The 17,524-nt window shown below is 60.3% G+C and overlaps 1 protein-coding gene across 5 annotated transcripts in view; it reads right to left on the bottom strand.

Moving 5' to 3' along the window:
- The window catches only part of PTPRE (protein tyrosine phosphatase receptor type E), a 139,141-nt gene that overhangs the window by 23,584 nt on the left and 98,033 nt on the right, over positions 1-17,524 (bottom strand). For 4 of the 5 annotated variants that reach the window (XM_066238542.1, XM_066238543.1, XM_066238544.1 and 1 more), the window contains exons 3-7: positions 12,378-12,496; positions 7,834-7,930; positions 7,495-7,568; positions 5,481-5,617; positions 148-238 (exon numbers count right to left, since the gene is read on the bottom strand). In XM_066238542.1, coding sequence (XP_066094639.1) covers positions 148-238; positions 5,481-5,617; positions 7,495-7,568; positions 7,834-7,930; positions 12,378-12,489 — 511 coding nt within the window. In that variant the 5' untranslated portion in view covers positions 12,490-12,496. Of the gene's footprint in view, positions 1-147; positions 239-5,480; positions 5,618-7,494; positions 7,569-7,651; positions 7,811-7,833; positions 7,931-12,377; positions 12,497-17,524 lie in introns of those variants that run through there. The other variant, XM_066238546.1, reaches the window with a different exon arrangement.

The following is a 17,524-nucleotide window of genomic DNA, read 5'->3' as shown; positions in this document are numbered from 1 at the left end:
CACTGGGCGGCCGTGCCCACATGGGCGCTGACCTCCAGGCACCAGGTCCTCATGCCACTCGGACAGGCACCGTCACCGGGAGCTGCAAGGGAATTTGGTGTTTAGTCAAAATGTCACCAACCATGCAAAAAAAAAGTGAAATCTTACTGGGAAGGATGTTGGGGTATCTGTTTTTTTCTCTGTTTTCTTCTTTATTGGCCTGTTCAAAACTTCCTTGTATGTGTCCCGACGGCAACGACTGGAAGAAAGTGCAGAGTTAGCACTACACGTGACCCACCCTCGTGCCGTGTCACGTCCCTGTCCCTTGGAAACAGTCTCTGTCCCACCACCTCCTGTCGCCTCCTGCCCACCAGTTCCTCTGTCCTCCCGTCCGTCCCCCCCGTCCCCGAGGCTGTGCCAGGCACTGAGCAAGGACACGAAGGAGTCACAGTCCTGTCTTCCCTCGGGTGCTCTGTCTGGCGTTGAGGGCGACTGAAATGTGGGCAGGAGGATGGCCCCGTAGCTGGACCCTAAGCTGCAGAAAGGCAGGGACTGGCCGTGTATTGCCACCAAACTCCCGGGACCCCCAGCTCCTGACCCAGAGCAGGTGCTGCGCAAACGCATGCGGACTGACCACGGCTGAGCTTGGAACCAGGAGAGGGAGGGGCAGAGACACGCGTGTGGAGGGTCAGAAACGGCCCCGACGCTGGGGCTGGGCAGCAGGACGCAGGTGGATGATGGGGAGAGAGCCCCCTCTAGTCCTCAGCGTGCTTTAGACTGTGGACCAGAGGTGTAGGCTCCGCGGGGCATGTGGAAAACAGACCCCTGGCCCCACACAAAGACCCCTGGGGACCGGTACTGGTGAGGCACCCGGTCCTCCCTTCGTCTTCCATGAGGAAACTGAGACGTGAGAAGGAGGTTCTGCTGGAACCTAGGACCTGGGGTGCGGCAGGTGTGAACCCAGGGTCCTGACTTCTGGCTCCTTCCACCACGTGGAGCCCCTCTGACTCCTGCTGGCTTCAGCTGCTCTGCGATTGCTGGCTGCTGGACTCCCCTCCGCTCAGGGGAGCTCCCCCCCCCCACGCAATGGGAAAGAGCTTCTAAACCCCAAATCACATCCTTCAACATTCCACCTGACCGCTGGCTGGACCCGGAGCCCCAGGATCCCCAGGCGTTAACGTTCATGTTTATCGAGCATGTGTGACCTTCCAGGCACAGTGGGAGGGGCTGGGCCACCTGTTCCGGCCTTCGCAGCTCACCTATCATTAGATGACACCTGGAACGAAAGCCCAAGGAAGCTATGGCTTTGTCCAGAGTCAAATGGCAGACAGTGGGTGGGGACCTGCAGTCTGGCCACAGCTCTAGTGCCCAGGAGAGGGGGAGGCCTCGCAGCACAGCCCCGGCTCGAAGCCTGGGTCCTGAGTTAGACCTGCCCTCTGGGGTACCCGGAATTTCCCTCTCGCAAGTCCACCAGCTTCTCCATCACACACTGTAGGCCAGTGTGCTCTTTCTCCTGTTTCGGGGCCACCAAACCCTGTGTCCAGAGGCAGAGGCACTGCCAGGGCCAGTATGGGGGGCAGCTCTGCCCCAGACCAGCCCCTCTTCTGCCTGGAGCACCGGGTGCTTCATCAGAGCTGTCTTCACATTGACCTTGACCCAACCTAGACACGAAACTTGTGGTAACACTGCAGAGCCTTCTCTTTCTCTACGCCCCAACGCTTTTTTTGAAAATAAACACGAGGCGTGGTCACAGTGATGCGTGATGGCATGTACTTTTCCAAACCCACTGGAATCCTAACTCCGACATGACATTGGTCAGCTCATCAACTGTAACAAACCGACGGTAACAAATCCATACTGGCTCATTCATTGTAACAAATGTAGCAATGGGTTACTCATCAGGGGACTGTGGGCAAGAACTTGATACTTTCTGACCAATTTTTCTATAAACCCCAAACTGCTCTAAAAAAGTCTATTAAAAATAATAAATCAAAGAGAGAGAGAAGAAAAAAACAAAACGGCTCCGCAAAGCCTCCATCCTCCTCAGAACGTGAGGCGGATGCCGGGGGGTGGGTGGGGGCTGGCCGGAGTGGCCGGGAGGGGCCCGGCCCGGCAGCCCGACGGCGTAGCCTGGCATCTGCCCCAGATGGAGAAGGAGTGACGACACCAGCTCTGTGGGCGGCACAGAGTGTCACTCGAGGTGACAGAAACAATGTGCTCTGGGCTCCTCACATGCATCCGGGTTCCAAGCCCGGGGAGCGACCGGCCCAGAGCAGCCTGGCGCTCTGTCCTGCCGTCCGCCCGCCCAGCCGCCCATCGCCAGCGCCTCAGCTGTCTAGGACCTGGGGGTGCAGCGGGGCACGTGGGGGCCTGGGCTGGGGCTGGGTTGCCTGCAGCGCCAAGCGTGAGCCAAGCATGCAGCAATTAGTCAATAACACCGTGCGATGAATTATCCGATTAGATGCCTGGCTGAAGAGAGTTTGTTTGTTTGTCTGAGGTGGGATTGCACTTCCATGACTGTGCACATAAGCCAGCGTGTGTTTGCCCTGGGGCAGATGGCAGCTAACTGAGCCGGGTGTGGGCTGTCCCAGCAAGCCCAGGGGGCGGGTCTGGCTTGTGTGCTGTGCTGGGACCTCTCCTGGTGGCACTTCCCCTGTGCCTCTCTACAACAGTATGACTGGGCCAGGCTCAGGCACCTGCTGGGACAGAGGCTCTCGGAAGAGCCTGTCTGCAGAGGGGGCTTCCCTGGCCCCCAGGTCACTCATCTACAGTGACTTCCTCTGAAGGCCTGCCCAGACTTTGCTAGGACAGTGTTCCACCATTGCGAGGCAGACACCGCAAGACTGGAGGTCACAGAGGTCGCCCTAAAAAGGACGGCAGTCCCACACACCTTGTGGGCATACGGGGCAGAGCTGGGCACACAGCTCACCTCCTTAGCAGGTGACATACGAAAACCCTGCGGGGGCAGGGAGCACCCTCACTCCCACAGTAAGGAAACTGAGGCCGAGGGTCAGTAAGTTGTCCCAGCCCTCCAGTCTGGCAAGAGGCAGACCTGGGCAGGTGCTCGAGCAGCTGCCGCCAGCCCCCACGCCTCTGTCAGCCCACGGCCATGGCACTGACCCCAGTGCTGGACCCTCGCTGTCCCCCTCTGGCTCCGCTCGGCTCTGGTCAGCAGTACACAAACACCTGAACTCAGTGGGATCCGCTCCTTGGAGACCCAGCTGTCTCCCTTTCCCAGCTGCAGGGAGAGGGAAGGAAGAGGGTGCAAGCCCACGCCAAGCGTGCTCCTCTGCGAAGCCGGGGGTGGGAGAGCAGCTGGCCCTGGAGGCCCCAGACCTCTCAGCAGAAGGATGGGGCACAGACGTGGCTTAGGACGCGGCCACCCCTCACTCGAGAGGAGAGCAAACGGGGGTCCGCAGAGTGACGGCCGCTTGTCCAGCGTCCCCTGGAGCCAGGACCAGGTTCCACAGCGCTGGACTCCAGTCGAGCACCCTGTCCCCTCTGTCATGTATCCACCTGCCCTTCGCTGGGACAAGGGACTCCAGTGAGGACAGCAGACCGATGGCAGGGAGTGGGGCAGAGGCCTGGAGAGTGAGACACCTGACTGGGGTGAAAAATGGGAAGGGGGACGCCCAAAACCTTGAGATTCCACATAAAATAAGATGCCAATGCAATATTTCAATAAATAAAAAAAAAGAGTCTACATGAATGCAGACAAATTCCATCACAACCAAAATATCAAACTTTGAAGCCAGGACGATCAGTCAAGGGGTGGGGACACACCCCACGGGAACAACGGGAAAGATGAGTCAGAGCCATCCAGTCGTCCCTGAGGGGTGGGCTCGTACGTGCCGCACGGACCCCCACTCACAGTCACTCCGATAGTTTTAAATGCTGCATTAAAACATTATTTACCTGGATGGCCGAGCGGTTGTGGTGCCTCCTTCAATTCTGTAGGCGGGGCACGGGCCTCCCCTGCCTGACCCTCTCCCTGCCCCCCCCACGGGATTCAGCAAGCTGCCCCAGCCCGCAGGCAGGTAAGAGGCGGACTTGGGTAGGTGCTCGGGAGGGGTCCACACAGGGAGGGCCACCCTGGCAGGGGAACCAAGACCAGAAGGCAGGGGGGAAGTCTTGTCCCTAGAAACTTGGAGAGTTATTTTAAGAATGTGGAATTCACTTCTCTTATCAGTCTGAGAGATTGCAAAAAACAATATTGCTCAGAGCTGTTTTTCACCATGACCTAATTTCTCCAAAAAAATGAGGGGCGGGGTGGGGGGGGGGAGACACACATTTGGAAACAATGAAAAGGAAGCAAGATAAAGGCAGATGAGACTCATGCTAAAAAAACAGTAAGCCGAGTGCACTGCAGCGCCCTGTCCTCCTCCCGGCCTCACAGCAGACTCGGTGAGGAGTCAGGAGCCCGCGGGGGATTCACGCACGCCGCCTCCAGACGTAACAACTGCACACCTGTCCGCTGCGAATGGAGGCCCCTGTCTCAGCCTGGCGCTCGCGCTGGGAGGTCACTAAGGCGGGCCCCCTGCTTCACAGGAGACAGAAGCTGGCTTCCCTGGTGGGCCAGGGCCCAACCGGCAGAGCCAAGGCGAGTCAGCGCCCGGCTGGGAACCCGTCCTACTCCACGCTCACCCCGCCGCCCACGGCCATGGATGAAACGTGGGCGATGCAGAACAGAACACGCAAGGGACAAATCCAGAGGAGCAAACTCCAAGTCACTTCCCAGTGTCTGTCTGTCTCCCTTCCTCTCGCTCTCTCTCTCTCTGAGTCACAATTTATAGGATATCAAATAAAAAACCAACAGTGCGTGGGGAGGTGTCCCTGACGTGTTTGTTATTTCTGGCGGAGGGTGAGTGGAATCAGTTTGCTGCCACGGGGACCGTACCAGCTGGTTCAATGCAGCACAGTTAGCAGCCACCACGGCTAAGTTCATGGAAGTCATTCATCCGAGAAGCAGCCACAGGACAAAGCGAGCTGAGACTCAGGTCACCCCGACTGGGACGGGCACCACAGAGTGGGCAGGGGTAGAGCTCTTGTCCTGGTAAGGCGGTCCCCACGCCTCAGGGACCTTGTGACGCTAGATCAGGGGGACAGTGCCTGCTCTCATCAGACGCCGCAGCGCCCAGACGCCTGGGGAAGGATGGTGTGGGGGCTCTGGGCTTCCCACGAGAAACTGTCATCCTGGGGCCTCTCAGGCCTACTCATCCCTGTCCTCGAGACCCCAGCATCTCTGTCCAGTGGTCTCAGGGCACAGCACTTCATGGATGTCTCCCTCCGCTGTGTCATTGCAACAGCGAGGAAGGGGCGTGTCCCCGGGGGGCACTGCGGCGGGAACGTGGTTTCCCAGGGCCCCCAATTTGGGACCGTGTCATAATGGACGCAGGAGCTCTGAGCCTTTGGGATCTTAACCTAAAGTAGAACACGGTAGTCCCCAAGCCTCCACTCCCAACCACGTGACAGACTGGGAGTCAGGGGCCGCCCCCACTCACGTTGAACTCCTCCCGGAACTGTTTGCAGTCATCTGCCGAGCGCACACGGGTCTCCTCCTCCAGGTGGGCCACCGGGATGGGGAAGTACTTCTTGGGCCCAGAGGGGGACCTGCTGAGAAGCATCACTCTCTGCTGCTCTGTGGGGACAAAAGATACAACAGGGAACACTCAGCCGTACTCCTGGGCGGGTGACTCATAAACCGGAGGGACCTACGCCATCCTGGAGAAATGGCGGCTGGAGGGGGTCGTCTCCTCTCGGATCCTGTAGCCTGAGCCCAGCGGGGCCCCCAGCACCTAAGTCTGGGGCCTAGAACACACCCACATCACTTGTCAGGGACGGGCGTACCAATGGCCGGTGTTAGCTGCTCTCACCAACCACAGATGACTTAACTTCCCACCCCCACACCCCCTTCTCCCCCACCTCTCCTCCCCTCCAGGCCTGGCTCCTTCCACCAGAGGTTCAGGCAGCCTCCGCCTCTGGCTGGCTTCCAGGGCAGGGAAGAGAGGAATAACCCTAGGTCTCCGGGTGCGAGCGCAGAACACACTGGGAACCGGGCCTCTCCTGTTGTCTTTGTAGCAAACAGCCCTGGTTACTCAAACCCCAGGAGCCCCTACAGAGAACCGTCCTCCTTTCTGGTTTCATGACTTTTTTTGGCGGGAGGTGGCGGGCGAGGAGGGAGGCATTGGAACAAAGATGGGCGATGGCCGTGCCTGGCGCTCCAGGACAAAGTGCACCCTCAGTTCAGAGTGAGACAGAGAAATGGCTGGGGTGCGCCGCTGCCCCTGGGGGACATCCTCTACAGGGTCACCCTGACAATCTGCCTGTCCCTACTCGCAGCAGAACTGCTCTGCAGCCCAGACAAACACTCCCCCCAGGGCTTGCTCGGAATGAAGCTTGCTGCTGCCAGAGCCACACCCTCCTCCCTCTGGTTCAGGCTGTGGGGCCCTGCAGGGGCGGGCAGGGCAGGAGGGTGGCACCGGAGGCCACAGCAGCAGCTGCCATTGGCCGGGGCCCCTCGGGGGCATGGCACCACTGCTGTCCTGCACGCAGGCCAGGGCCCTCGCTCTGAGCTTTTCTGTTCCTGCCTCAGGTCGCTTTAGCAAATTCCTTCTGAAGCCCAACAGTGGGCCTGCTCCCCAGACCACAGCACTGTCCATGGCCAGGCCAGACCACAGCACTGTCCACGGCCAGACCAGACCACAGCACTGTCCACAGCCAGGCCAGGCCACAGCACTGTCCACGGCCAGACCACAGCACTGTCCACGGCCAGACCAGACCACAGCACTGTCCACGGCCAGGCCAGACCACAGCACTGTCCACGGCCAGGCCAGGCCACAGCACTGTCCACGGCCAGGCCAGGCCACAGCACTGTCCACGGCCAGGCCAGACCACAGCACTGTCCACGGCCAGGCCAGACCACAGCACTGTCCACGGCCAGATGACTGCAGGAAGCTGTCGTCAGGAGGGGAACTGGACAGTGTCAAGAGTCTCTGCCTCTCGAGCCTTTCTCAGCCATCGTCTGCAGGTGGGAGGAGTAAAGCAATGGGCTTCTACGGAGCCTTTCCCAGTAGTAACTGAACTCAGAGCCTAGGGGAGGTTTGGAATGCCCCCCAGCTGACAGGCTGGGGAACCTCCCTGGGGAAACCCCTGCGCTAGGTCCTAACCCAGTGTGGTTTCTGGGAGCCCCCTGGGGCACGCGGACTCCCTGAAGGCGCGGTCTCATTCAGGATTTCAGAGGACTTAGAGAAACAATGCATGTTAGAGCCCTATAAAAAACGACAGGATGTGAGCAGCTTCTCCAAAGAAGCCACAAACTGGCAATTTTTGAGGGTCTGCTTCACACCAGAGAGAGAAACGAGAAAGGTTTAGAAACGGTGAAACTCTCGGGTGGGAAGGGCCGGCATTTTCACAAGTAAAAGCAGAAGTGAGGCCTCAACATCAGGCAGGTCGCCCGCTGTGCCGGGAGAGCGCCCCAGATGGACGGACAGACGGACGGAGGGCTGGCGGTCCTACCTTGCTCCTCCAGGATCCCATTGGGCATCTTCTTGTCGTTGGCGCTGACCGTGGCCTTCCTCTGCTTCCTGAACCTGAGAGACATGTGCGTGAGCGTCCAGCACTGGACGGTCCCCGGTCCCCAGGTCCCCGGAGCCCGGGCCATGGCGACACTCACCAGGTCAGCCTGGAGAAGCTCTTCCTGCTCATGGCTGAGCGCCCGCTGCTCACCACCCTCTGCCCCAGCGCCCGCCGCTCTCTGCCGCCCGCCCGGCCCCACACCCTGCGGCCGCCGCCGCCCCGTGGGCGCGCATTTCCTCATCAGAGCAGCCGGGGCAAGTCCGCGCGGGACACTCCTACCTGAAGAAGTAGGCGGCCGCCAGCAGGAAGAGGAGGAGCAGCAGCAGGGGGAGCAGCAGCCAGGCCAGCAGGGGCTGGGGGCCGGGGACCGGGGGGTCTGGGGACGGGAGACAGGGTCCCCATGGTGACCTGAGCCACGGGCAAGGATGGGGGCGGGGGGGTCTGGGCGAGAAAGGTTCCCAACACAGGATGGCTCCTACAGTTTGCAAAGTGCAGCCCTCAGCCCTGCTCCCCGGACCTCAGAACCGTGCTGACAGTTTACAGAGCCAAATGCTTTCCTGAGCATCAGAGCGTCACTGTACAGTGTGCAAGGCAGTCCACGGTCCTTGTCCAGCGGAGCCACCAAGGTCAGCGCTTAACAAGTGGCCGTGTTGACATCAAGAAGAAAACTTCAGCTGAGGAGCCAGTGACTTGACTCTGCCAAGGTCCCCTGGGGCAGGGAAGTGAAGGCACAACCCTGAGTCTCCCCCACCCTCCTGTGGCCTGTTCCTCAGGGTGGCCAGGGGGCCCACCTCTCCCCCTAACAGGGAAGTAGAGGAGGGGGACGGTGCAGACACCCCACTGCTCTGTCCCAGGTCACGCTGGGGAGCTCAGGGCCTCTGGAGGGAGCAGCCTGGCCTTCGGGCTGGTCAGAGGCTACAGCCACACCTCAACCCGACCACCCAGGGCTGTGAGTCTTGACCTCCCTGCCAGAGGAAAGCAGGCCTCCAGGCATCACCCTCGCTGTTCCTTGTCCATCCTCCACATCTGCCAGGTGGACCCCCTCAACTAGAAGGTCCCCCATCTCTGGACCCAGAGCCCTGTGGCTGCCCATGACCTGCCCCATAAGCCCAAATTCCAAGGGCTGCCGGCTTCAATCCCCACCCCGCCCCCATGTTCTGACTCAGCTCCTGCCTTTCCAGCCTGTTATACTGTCCCCTTCCCACCAAAACGTCCTTGCTCTCCAAGGAACACCACAAAGGCCCCCTCCTCCAGGAAGCCCACTGGGTTTTTCTCCTGTGGGTCCCAGAGGGGTTCTGCGTACCTCCAAGCATAGATGCCCCCCTGCAATGATCAGATCTGTGGGTGACAGCCTTCACTTGCATTTCAGGGGAAGCCCTCTCAGGTGACACTGGGCAGCTCTCTCCCAGTTCACAGAAGCACCGAGCATAGCCCTGAGCCCAGTGGGGGCTTTCCATGCCTACAGTCTCCCCTTGCTTTGCGCCCCTCCCTGTGTATCCTAAAGGTGTGACCTACATGACACCCCCCAGGCTGTAAGCTCCTGGGAGCAGGGCATCCCACCCTCTATCATCCTGGCACCATGCAAGTACCCAACACATATATTTCTAATAAAGGACAAAGTTGTATTGACTTGAGTGACTACTAGATTGCAGTACACTGGAGACAGCGGTCTGGGCTGAGGAGGTGGCCCCAGCCACCGTAAGCCATAAGCCGGGTCATGCTCCCCTTCAGGCTGGGCATGCTCACAGGCCGTGTGGCAGCTCCAGGCCAGGGTAATGCCAGGCTGAGAGCTGCTGCCCGGTCCAGTCCCCTCCTGGGGCCTCACCTGCTGCAGAGCTTCCCCGGGAAGCCCACCTGGCCCGAGGCTGCCACACCTGCAGCTCCACGAGCCCCCTCCCCACCTGCCAGGGCCCAGGCTGCCGGGGAAAGGCCTGATGCCCAGGGACGGAGCTGGGCCCGCCCCGGAGAGGAGAGGACGCGGCTGCCCTGCTCCTGTGCCTGGCCCCTCTCTGCCCAGCACTGCGGCCTCAGCGCCGGGAGAATGCCGTCGCCTGTGGCTGCTGGGGAGGCACCTGCTTCTGCACTGCATCCGCTGCCAGCTCAGCCTCCACCCCGACAGGGACTCACTGGCCAGGTCTCGGGCCCAAGGGCCGGGTGGCCCTGGCTGAGGAGACAGGCCTGCCCGGGGAACTTCAGTGGGCACCTGGACCCCAGCCCATTGGGGCCACAATGGGGGGGGCAGAGTGTTCATTTCTTGCAATTTTGCCAAAGAAGGCACCTACATTTTTATGTAAAGTTACCCGATTTTTATTTTTATTTATTTTTTATTTTTATTTATTTACTTTTTGTATTTTCCCGAAGTTAGAAGCGGGGAGGCAGAGAGACAGACTCCCGCATGCGCCAGACCAGGATCCACCCGGCACGCCCACCAGGGGGCGATGCTCCGCCCATCTGGATCGTTGCTCCGTTGTAACTGGAGCCATTCTAGTGCCTGAGGCAGAGGCCATGGAGCCATCCTCAGCGCCCAGGCCAACTTTGCTCCAATGGAGCCTTGGCTGCGGGAAGGGAAGAGAGAGAGAGAGAGGAAGGAGAAGGGGAGGGGTAGAGAAGCAGATGGGTTCTTCTCCTGTGTGCCCTGGCCGGGAATCAAACCCAGGACTCCCGCATGCCAGGCCGACACTGTACTGCTGAGCCAACCTGCCAGGACCGAGTTACCTGATTTTTTAATATTGATAAGTAATTCACCCTAAATCCAATGTCCAAACACCACATGGGCCAGAGGAAACAGGCACTGAAGGCCGGGCTGTGACTGGGGACACCCATCTGCTGCGGAGGGGAAGTTGGTGTGCTGCCTAAAAGGGAACCCCAAGTCACTTTCTGTTTCGTTTCACATTCGTGTGGCTCAGACTGCAGGCAGAGGTGGCGGGTGGGCACCCAGATGGCCACCCTGGAGCAGCCATCTGCCCAGCGCTACCCAGCAGATGCTCCCAGTCAAGTGTGTGTGTGATGTTCAGGCAAACGGTATGCATAGGTACACCTGCAAAGTGTGTGTGTGTGTGTGTGTGTGTGTGTGTGTCACACATGTGCGTGTGTGTCTGGCATAGACTATACGCCTGGAAACTGAACATTATGGGTTTGAGTGTGAGTTGCACACCTAAACGTGAGCTGCACACTGGGTTGTGCAGGAAGGCCCTGGGGGAGGGGCTGGGCCTTCTCAGCCCCCCCAGAGGCCCGGGACCACCCTCTGGCTCCCGCCTCGGCTCTAAAGAGCTCCATGTGCAGCCTCGCCAGTGTAAGGGGCTCCATCCTCCGTCTCCTTCTCTGTGCTTGTATCCCATTGCTGCTGCTAACCTGGAGAGTCCTGACCTGTCAGGGAAGCCTCTGAACCAGGGGTCCCCAAACTACGGCCCGCGGGCCATGTGCGGCCCCCTGAGGCCATTTATCCGGCCCCCGCCGCACTTCTGGAAGGGGCACCTCTTTCATTGGTGGTCAGTGAGAGGAGCCTAGTTCCCACGGAAATACTGGTCAGTTTGTTGATTTAAATTTACTTGTTCTTTATTTTAAATATTGTATTTGTTCCTGTTTTGTTTTTTTACTTTAAAATAAGATATGTGCAGTGTGCATAGGGATTTCTTCATAGTTTTTTTTTTATAGTCCGGCCCTCCAACGGTCTGAGGGACAGTGAACTGGCCCCCTGTGTAAAAAGTTTGGGGACCCCTGCTCTGAACTGTACGTGTGCGGGTCTCAGGGGATGGAGGAGAAGAGGATGGAGCGGGCGCAGGGGGGCTTTCCACAGGCCCTGGTGCAGAGCGAGGTGACCCCCCTCACCGCTCACAGGCCACTGGGAACCCCCCACGGGGAAGAAGCAACCACAGACGGGCCCCGGGCCCAGCCGGGACACACGTGCTGCCCGGGAAACCTGAGTCCACTCCCTGGAGAACCCTGAGCTCACTCTGCAAGGCCTCTCTCTGCATCAGGCATGTGTCTCAGAGGGAGATATTTCAAGGGGCACTGAAGAGGCAACTCTCTGGGCCACGAGCGACCAGCCATGACAGACCACCTATGGTGACCTCTCTCACAGACAGAAGTGACGGCTGACGCTGGTGAGCCTGCTGGTTCCCAGCGTCCTGACCTCTCCATCCCACAGCACTGCCAAGGGGTCAGGGCTGTGACGGTCCCCATCTACCAACGGGGGTACTGAGGCACGGAGAGGTTCACCCCCAAGGTCGCTGGGCCGGCGGGCAGTGAAGCCAGAACTGCACACTCACCTCCCTCCTCTCTTAAATCCTTTAACACATGTCTCCGAGAGGTCAGGGTTTTTATTCTTTAAAACAAACCTAATGTCTATACCAACATCTTGTCTAAAAGTATTAATAACACTTTCTGAACTGGTAACAACCAACCACTCTGTCCGCATTTAAACACCCTGGGTTGGCGGTGAATGCTCGTCCCTGGGGAGGGCTGGCTGGGACAGGTTCCCCCAGTGGGGCCTCCCGCCCCCCATGGCAGCTGACACAGACTCTCAGTACGGGGTGGGGCCTGCCGCCTCCCTCCCAGACTCTGAGCTTTGCTCCAGCCGATGGCGGAGTCCCTGGCTCTTCTCACCGGCCTGCTTTTCACAGGTGTCAGACGGGCACAGCACACAGACCACAGAAGCCACGCCTCCCTCCTCCCTCCTCCTCCTCCTCCTCCTCCTCCTCCTCCTCCTCCTCCTCCTCCCGCAGCCAGGCAGCCACCTTGCGAGGCCCTGGGACCTCGTGGGCAGTGGGAGGGGGAGGGGCGGGGGCGGCGAGGGCAGCTGGGAAGGGGTAGCGAGTCCTCACCTGAGGTCGCGGAGGTCCAGTTGCTGTCCACTGGGGTGGTCTCGTTGGCCGCGAAAGCCTGGGCGAGCGGCCAGCTACAACCCGCCAGCAGCAGCGGGCGGAAGGGCTCCATGGTGGCCCTGGAAGAAGCGGGGACAGGCTCAGAGGACTGGCCCTCTTTCCAGGTGGACACACATGAGAGACACAGGCCGGACCATTGGGGTGACCGAGGGGAACAGTCTGGGAGCGCTGACCTGCCTGCCCGAGTCAGGGACAGAGCTCTCCGGGCAGTGGGCACAGCTTGTACCTTCACCTGGGAAATAACATCACCTTAGGGCAAGCCAGGTCAGTAAGCCCAGGAACCTTCCTCAAGGTCTGAGAGCTCCTAGTGCTCTGTGTGTCTGTCTGTCTGTGTTTCCTGTTGTGTCTGTGTGTCTGTCTGCTCAGGGCCAGAGGGGCGGCAAACAAGGTGCCCGGGGAGAAGAGATTCCAAAAACACCACGAGACCCTGGATTCCGTGAGGCAGCGTCTCAGACCCCCAGAGGCCCGGGCCCCAGCCCTCCTCACTTCCGCGTGACAGTCATCTGCTGACAGCTCAGGAGCAGGCTCAGCACAGCAGTGCTCACTGTGACAAGGGGCTAGGTTTCGGCTCGGCATCACGACAGCCAGGGAAGGGTCAGTCCCCTCGGGAAGAATCACAGGCTCAGGGAGTAGATGGGTTAGTTAGCCTGTGGTCACTAGGCTGGGAGCCGGCTCATCTGCACAGGGTCCTTCTCTGCTGCCCCCCGTCCCCCCCCCCCCCCCCGGCCACACCGCAGCCCACGCCACTGGTTCTCATTCCCAGCGCTGGCCTGGCCTCCTTCTCTCCTGAGCTGTGCCAGCAGGCCCCCCCCGACTGTCAGGGCCCCAGGTCCCCACAAGCCTGAGACCAATTCATCATCTGAAAAGCCCAGCCCAGTTCTCTCACAGCATGGAACAAAACTGCTAATGAATGCGGCTGCTATAATGCTTGCTTCTAATGTGTTTGACTCAAGTTACAAAGTAACTGATTAGGTAGGAAGTATTCACTGACTTATTACAACTCAGAGATGCAGAATTCCTAGTGGAAACATTTCCCCGCCCACCCCCATCACATCATCCCATGCCCTCCATTTGAAAATGCCCCTCTCCAAATGCTGACCAATCTAAGAGGAGGCCGACTCCCTTGAACTTTCAAAGGTCATCTCATCCTGCATCCAAAGCGCCAGGTGACCTGCCCCATTCGACCAGCAGAGGGTACTACACTTTGCAGGATTCAAACCCGTCCCACCACCACCAGAATACCTTGACAGGAGCAATCATGTTAGGAGGCCAGTGACAAGGTTCCAGTCCCTGGAGACCCAGCCTCAAAGGGCTGGTACCTGCTCCCTGACAAGTACAGATACGAATCAGCACAGAAATACAGTGTGAAGGAGTAATTGGCTCCACGCTGAATTTTTAACGCTTTTATTTACTGGGGTTACTGCGCACTTTACAAGGCCTGCGTCCTCTGCGGCACAGCCTACATCGGATCTCTGGGACGGAGGCGATCAAAATAGATTATTTCCAACAAAGCCGCTTTTCCGTTCATGCCCAGCAAACATCAGCCAGCGACTGTTCTGCCTGGAGTGGTCCCTTGACTCCATCTGAAGCCTTTTCAACACTCCTTGTTGGGCAGCCACTCTGGGGCCAGCCGGGCGTGTGGCCTGGCCCCAGATGTCCCACGGGCCCAGCGAGTCCTCCCATCTCCGGTGCCAATGCCCACGCTGGGCTGGCTGACTGCAGGGGCTCCGTCAATGCTGGTGGACAGTGACGGTCCCCAAGCACCCCAGAGAGAGCATGAGGGATAGGACCTTCCCGCTCAGTCCCACAGCGAGCAGCTGCGGTTGGTCTCGGGTGCTCAGGACGCGGCTCCTGGGCGCTCTCCCACAAGGATGCAAAGTCACCTGGTGGCTTGCTTCCACACCGAGCATCTGGCGATAGTCAGTGAGGAGCCCGGGAAACAGGGTCTTATTTCTGCTCCCTTGGAATTTGTCTTCAAGAGGTGGACAGCCCCGAAGGTCAACAGCCACCGGACAGGTCATATAAGACAAAGAGGGGGACGTACATCCAGAGGGGTAATTGTGACCAGGGCGGGGGCAAGCCCCCCTCCTGGGGGACAGCGAGGTGACCTGAGGACACGTGATCAAGGCGGGCATCCCAGGAGAGGCCGCAGGGGCAGGGAGGAGAAAAGCTCAGGTGTGGGCAGCGGTCAGGGCCCGGGGTGGGGCAGGAAGGGCGTGAGTGGTGGCAGGCACAGCAGGCCGGGTCAAAGAGGGCTGCCAGGTCTCTCAGGGTGGAGGCTTCTTCCTTATCCCATCTCTCCCCTCCTGGCCTGGGGCTCCGGCTCTGGGAATAAAGGCCCCAGAAGCTGACGGAGCAGCAACCCTGCCTTTCCGGCCCCTGAGCTCTGGCGGGTCACCCAGCCATGCTGGGAACCAGGCCCCTCCTGGAGCAGAACACGCTGTCCTGTCCCCGCCTCCCAGTGGACTCTGGGGTGTGTGTGTGTGTGTGTGCGTGTGTGTGCGTGTGTGTCCTCCAGCCGGGCAGCGGCCAGCAGTCTCTGAAACCTGTCCACACGTGGGGGCAGAGGCAGGCCCAGCACATCCTGTCCCTTGTTCCCACAGCCTCTCATGGGAAACGCCGGTCACAGTGACCTTCAGTGGCGGCTGGAGAAACGGCTGAGGGTGAGGGTTTCAATTCCTGTGTGTCTAGAAGACAGGCCACCTGCTGTCACAGAAACACGCACAGTCCTTACTTGCCTGCAGGTGGGGACAGCTCCTCACGGCAGCCCCCGAGTCTGAAACAGTGGCTAAGAACGTCCACTTCTCCTTTCTGGAAGGTTCTGCGATAATGTACGTGACAGCTGGGTAGTGAGCCTCAGTGCTCCCTAGGAGTTCACGGAGTCACCTGGCAATGTCCAAAGCTCACTGTCCGCAGTCTCCAGGCCAGAGGGGAGCGGCCAGGCCCCGGACACAGTCGGAAGCACCCAAGGCCATGGCCACGGTGTTCCGACTCGCTCTGCGGGGCCGGGGAAGGCGCTGGGTGCACGCAGGCCTCTTGGCCTTTTGGCTTCTGCTGGAAGCGCAGGCTCCTGGGTGGCCTCCCACACGTGTCCCCTGCTGTCCTCGCCGCTTTCTAGGCCACGGTGGAGCACAGACACTGTCCCTGAGCTTCTAGTGTGGGGGCAGAGAGCAGGCCGGAGGTAGAGCCAAGCCCTGTTGACTGCGGACAAGTCCCCCAAGCCCCAGAATTCCCTTGATACCTGTGGGGTGTGAGTCTGTGAGGGGTGAGCTCTGGGGTACACAGTGTCCCCCCACCCTACAGGCTGCAGAGAATGAACAGTGGTTAGAAGACAGTCATCGTAGGCTCTGACACACGCCTCAAAACAGACGGGGAAGGATGGCACCCGTTCTCTGAAATTGTTACTGAAACACAAGTCCAGCTTCCTCCGGGACCCTCCGGGACCCTCTGGGATGCTCCAGGACCCTCCAGGGCCCTCCGGGACCCTCTGGGACCCTCTGGGACGCTCCGGGACACTCCGGGACCCTCTAGGACTCTCCGGGACCCTCCAGGAACCTCCAGGACCCTCCGGGACACTCTGGGACCCTCCGGGACCCTCCAGGACCCTCCAGGACCCTCTGGGACCCTGCAGGACCCTCCAGGGCCCTCCGGGACACTCTGGGACCCTCCGGGACCCTCCAGGGCCCTCCAGGGCCCCCCGGGGCCCTCCAGGACACTCCAGGACCCTCCGGGACCCTCCAGGACCCTCTGGGACCCTGCAGGACCCTCCAGGGCCCTCCGGGACACTCCAGGGCCCTCCAGGACCCTCTGGGACCCTGCAGGACCATTCTCCACTATGCTCCTCTCAGCCCCCACCCGTATCCTCCCGCCAAACCCTCCAGGCATAGGGGTGTCGGGGCCTGGCCTGGCTCTCCACGTGCCGACCCCTCACACCACTCACACCACTCGCTGTGATCTTTCCCACGACATCTGGACTCGGTCACTCAGAGGGCAGGAGGATTTCTTTCTCAGCGTTAGGGAAGACCAGAAACTCAAAGAACCAAGATGCGTTTTCCCCGCGAGGGAAAAACAAACCCAGACCATGGTCCCTCCACCTTCAGCTGTGAGCACATGTCTACGCGGGTGCGAGATCAAACGGGAACGAACACTCCCGAAGCGCAGCCACCGGCAGAGCCCGCATGCTGCCAGAACGCTCCTGAAGCGGAGCCGGGGGCGGAGCCCGCACGCTACCAGAATGCTCCACGCTGCCCGAACGCTCCACGCCCCCCCCCCCCCCCCCCCCCCCCCCCCCCCCCCCCCCCCCCCCCCCCCCCCCCCCCCCCCCCCCCCGCCAGCCCGCCGATCTGGAGACGGCTTCACGCGTTCAAGGGAAAAGGTGCCCAGAAGGTGCTTGGGGTCTGGGCTGGTGAAGGTCGGAACTTAGCTGTTCTTGAACAAAGGTAACTGCATCGTCTGATGAAAAACCACGGAGATGCCATTAAAAGTGAGGCTGGCAGAGACGCCCCTGTGATAGCAGAGGGGCGGGGGCAGAGGAGAGAAATGACCGTGTCCTGGCCTGACTGTCACAGGGCAGGGCCTGCCGCTGTCCATGACGTCCTCCAGGGGGCCCTCGTCTGACCTGGAGAAGACAGGGAGGTGACCGTCCACTGCCCAGGCTGTCAGGGCAGCCAGTCTTGGGAGAGGAATGGGGGACAGTCTTTCTGCAGCCGGGGCACCTGGCACCTCCTGGGCTCTGCGGGGGTCAGGCCACAGGGCTGTCCACTGTGCACACACACCGTCCACACGGAGAATCCAGTCTGGGGTTCCTGGACACACAGAACGCTCGGGGTTCTGGAAACTGAACTCTGGGCACTCCCTGGATGGTTGTAGCCACGAGAAGTACCAGGGTGTGGGGAGACGGATGCCTCCCCGTCTGTACACACCTGTTCCCCACCACCCACACAGGCACAGACCAGGTGTGTCCCGAGATGCCACTGGTCCCTGGAGACTACACAGACGCCCAGGGGACAGGTGCCCCAGGGCGGGGAGGGGGCTGGGGAGAGGTGCCCCAGGGCGGGGAGGGGGCTGGGGGGGAGGAGGAGCTGGGG

Source organism: Saccopteryx bilineata, chromosome 7 (assembly GCF_036850765.1).
Source record: "Saccopteryx bilineata isolate mSacBil1 chromosome 7, mSacBil1_pri_phased_curated, whole genome shotgun sequence".
NCBI lineage: Eukaryota > Metazoa > Chordata > Mammalia > Chiroptera > Emballonuridae > Saccopteryx > Saccopteryx bilineata.
This window is presented reverse-complemented; position numbering and strand designations above follow the sequence as displayed.